We start from the raw sequence: 4,181 nt of genomic DNA, 5'->3' as shown, positions 1-4,181 counted from the left end.
ATATATATATACACACACACACACATATATATATATATATATACACACACACACATGTATGTTGTGTGTATGTATGTGAGAGATGTGTTTGTATATACATGCATATATGTGACCCTGGAGCACAAAACTGAAAATAGGCTCATTTTACAACTCCCCTAGAGTTAAACAGTTGAGTTTTACCGGTTTCGAATTCAGCCGACCGATCTCCGGGTCTGGCGGTAGCACTTTTAGCTGTAGCTTAGCATAGATCATTGAATCTGATTAGACCGTTAGCATCTCGCTCAAAAATGACCAAAGAGTATCTATATTTTTCCTATTTAAAACTTGACTCTTCTGTAGTTACATCGTGTACTAAGACCGACGAAAAATGAAAAGTTGTGATTTTAGAGGCCGATATGGCTAGGAACTATACTCTCATTCCCGCGTAATAATCAAGAAACTTTGCTGCCGTACCATGGGTGCAGCAGGCAATGATATTACACAGCGCCTGAAAATAGGCTAACTTCTGCCAACGTGACCACCTGCTTGCACAGGGAGCGTGCTGGGGACTATTTTCAGGCGCTGCGTAATATCATTGACACTTATGACTGGTTTTGTGGTCCAGGGTCACATATATAAACACAAGTACTAAAAGAATTGTTGATGGAATTGTTCAGGAAGCAAAATCAAATCCACAAACACTGCGTCAGAGGGGAGTTTTTGTTTTGGGTTCATTCTGTGGCTGTCTCTCTCCTGCAGTTTGAAAGACAGGACGCTGGAAGCTGAACTGCAGGAAGCGGCTGCTCCGCTGACAGGAAGACGCCTGCTGGAGTTTGAGACGTCTCAGGAGCTGAACCGGAGACGAGCGAGCGAGAGACAGACGGACCGAGAGGAGGAAGAGCGCTGGAGCAAAGGAGAGCTGGACAAGAAGGCTGCGGTCTCGTATCAGTTCAGGTGAGATGACTGTCCAGAATCACACACTCAGACCTGGTCAGTGTGTGTGAGCCTGCGTTTGTCCTTCAGGAATCAGAGCGGTGTGTTCAGTGACGTCAAAGACCTGCTCCTGGAGGACATAGACAGATACTTCTCTGACTGCAGACAGTTCAACCGCTCCGAGTCCGTCAGGTCAGTGCGTCCTGAACAAATACACCATCATTATAGCCCTTATCTCCAACTTGAGTCAGTCCATCTCATCTCGTTTTCATCATTTACTGATCCACACTTAATCACAATGTTGTTGCATGTAACTACAGTAAATCAATCATCTGATCAATTTTAAAGACACTACCACTGAAAGCTTAGGTTACCATTCTCATACGTGACCCTGGAGCACAAAACCAGCCATAAGGGTCAATATTGTGAAATGTTGAGATTTCATCTGAAAGCTGAATAAATATAAATATGTCCATGCATTGATGTATGGTTTGTTAGGATAGGACGATATTTGGCCGAGATACAACTATTTGAAAATCTGGAATCTGAGGGTGCAAAAAAATCTAAATATTGAGAAAATCATCTTTAAAGTTGTTCAAATGAAGTTCTTAGCAATGCATATTACTAATCAAAAATTAAGTTTGAACATATTTACAGTAGGAAATGTATTAAATATCCCCATGGAACATGATCTTTAATTAATATCCTAATGATTTTTGGCATAAAAGAGAAATTGATAATTTTGACCCATACAATGTATTGTTGGCTATTGCTACAAATATACCCCAGCGACTTCAGACTGCTTTTGTGCTGCAGGGTCACATATTAAATAAAATATTTTTTTTATCAAATTACTATTCTAAAATAGTGATACCAAAGAATGAGTGGGTGTGTCCAGACTTTTCATTAAAGTAATATGTTGAATTCTTTTTTTAATTTCCCTTTTTCGTTTTTTTCTTTCATTCTTTTTAAGGGACAGTACATTTTACGCTTTCACACCTAAGACGAATCGATTGGTTCAGAGTGCTTTACTCTCTCTGTTTCTGCGTCAGGTTGGCGGATGAGCTGCGTGGATGGGTCCAGCGGCATCAGATCAACCGGAAGTCTGATGGAAAGGCGAAGGTTGTGAAGAAGACTAAAATAGCTCAGGTGTGAAACCACAGCTGCTCTGTGACTCTGCAAGCTTTCTCGTATCATACAGACTCAGTGCTGTGCATTGCATACCACTCCCCTCAGAGCATCACAATCCAGTGCAGTTCCCTCTTATTGTTGTTCAGTAAGTAGAGCAGCGTTTGTTGCATGGCTCTACGTTTGAAGTAAAACAGAGATGAGCTGCCCTACTTTGACACATTAGTGTAATCCACACAGGATTTGCTTTGTTTATACTAGTGCTGTCAAAATATTAATCGCGATTAATCGCATTCAAAATAAAAGTTTTTGTTAACATAATATGTGCGTACTGTGTATATTTATTATGTATATATAAATACACACATGCATTTATATTATATATAAGAAAATGTTATGTTTATATATTAAATATATGTATAAATAATATAAATTATATGAATAGACATATGCATGTAAATATTTTCAAAATATATACATGCATGTGTGTGTATTTATATATACATAATAAATATACACAGTACACGCACTTATATTATGTAAACATAAGCTTTTATTTTGGATGCGATTAATCGTTTGACAGCATTAGTTTATACGTGTTCTTTCCCTCTCATCAGCAGAAAGCTCAGCACAGAAAGACAAACTTCTCCAGGTACCTTCCAATTCAGGCTCATCGCTCCATCGAAAGGTAACCACAGAGCCTCGGAGTAAAACAAGTGCTGGAAATGTTTTATTTGATTAATAAGTTCATGGTCTGTCCTGGCAGTCAGCTGCAGGTGCTGCCCGGGCCGGAGATCAGCTACAGCGACTTTCTGGATGCTATCGACCGGCGCGAGGACACTTTCTATGTGGTGTCATTCAGACGGGTAAGAGAGCAGGATAAGCACAGAAAGAGCGCACTCATCTCACACTCACTCACTCACTCACTCTCATCCCTGACTCCTGCAGGATCACCTGCTGTTACCGGCCATCAGCCACAATAAAACCACTCGGCCCAAGATGTCTCTGGTCATGCCTGCCATGGCCATCAACGGTGAGTTTAATCGGTCGCTTCACCCAAAGATGAATATCATTTATGGTATTTATAGGTGTTTTGAAACATGTCTCATGCAGTGAAAGTCCATGAGGTTCAGTGTAAGGCTGCACAAGTAAGCAAGAGTCACTGCACCCCCTTCAGCCGTGATTTATTCACAATACAGCACGGCCTCGAGTACCTTACTGCTTTTATAAAACGGTTACCACACAATAAAAAATATTAAAACCAAAAATGTATGTATTGAAATGTTACTTTTTTTGAAGCAAGTTCGTTAAATGCTGTCCTTCCGCTAATAAATAGTTCCTGACACATCAACACATCTCTGCATGAGAAGTGTTTATTAGACGGGGGAAGGGCGTGGTCTCAAAATTAAAGATGAAAGATGCAACATAACGCCAGCAGGGGTCACTCATACTTCATTAAATAAATAACAAACAGTTGATTCTGCCGAAATACATAATACTTGAAACAGTTCTGATGCTATATTATTGATTGTTTATGTTGCTAAGGGTGTTGCTCAGTGATACACAGAACCGTTGGGTGATAGCCGTGCTGTATCGTGAATAAAACACAGCTGCTGTCCAATCAGAATCCAGGAATGGAACTAACCGTTTTATAATGATGGTTAAACGCTTGGGGCCCTATCTTACACCCGGCACGACACAAGTGTTTTCTGTGCTAGTTTCAGCCCGACGCAGTTATCATTTTCGCATCCTGCGCCACGTTGTTTAAATACAGTTGAGTTCAAAAGTTTACACCCCCCGTTCAGAATCTGCAAACTGTTAATTTTCATACAAAATGCATGTTATTGTTTATTTAGTACTGACCTGAATAAGATATTTCACACAAAAGATGTTTACATATAGTCCACAAACTAAACGATCTGAAATCGTTCCCAATGCAAGATAACGAAACGTTTCCAGGATAAATAAGCAGCGGGCCGATGATTAGGCTTAAGAAATCAAGGGATGTAGAAATCGTGATGCAGCTCTAGTTGAGTGCTGTTTGGAATGACATGAGCGTGAGTAAATGATGAGTATGTGTTGTGTCCCGTGTGTGTGTGTGTAGATTCGGTGTATAACTCGTCTCAGGGCGGCTATGAGAT

General features: G+C 40.3%; 1 protein-coding gene across 1 annotated transcript in view; it reads left to right on the top strand.

The window, feature by feature from the left end:
- LOC107724634 (cyclic AMP-dependent transcription factor ATF-6 beta-like) overlaps positions 1 to 4,181 on the top strand; it is a 19,581-nt gene that overhangs the window by 14,887 nt on the left and 513 nt on the right. Inside the window, exons 11-17 of the mRNA XM_016533632.1 lie at positions 739 to 933; positions 1,003 to 1,104; positions 1,965 to 2,061; positions 2,658 to 2,728; positions 2,807 to 2,906; positions 2,989 to 3,073; positions 4,145 to 4,181. Of these exons, the coding sequence (XP_016389118.1) occupies positions 739 to 933; positions 1,003 to 1,104; positions 1,965 to 2,061; positions 2,658 to 2,728; positions 2,807 to 2,906; positions 2,989 to 3,073; positions 4,145 to 4,181 (687 nt within the window). The remainder of the gene's footprint in view (positions 1 to 738; positions 934 to 1,002; positions 1,105 to 1,964; positions 2,062 to 2,657; positions 2,729 to 2,806; positions 2,907 to 2,988; positions 3,074 to 4,144) is intronic.

This window comes from Sinocyclocheilus rhinocerous, unplaced genomic scaffold (genome assembly GCF_001515625.1).
Source record: "Sinocyclocheilus rhinocerous isolate Xijiao unplaced genomic scaffold, SAMN03320098_v1.1 scaffold2440, whole genome shotgun sequence".
NCBI classification, from domain to species: Eukaryota; Metazoa; Chordata; class Actinopteri; order Cypriniformes; family Cyprinidae; genus Sinocyclocheilus; species Sinocyclocheilus rhinocerous.
Note: the sequence above shows the minus strand (reverse complement) of the source record. Positions and strands in the feature narration are given on the sequence as shown.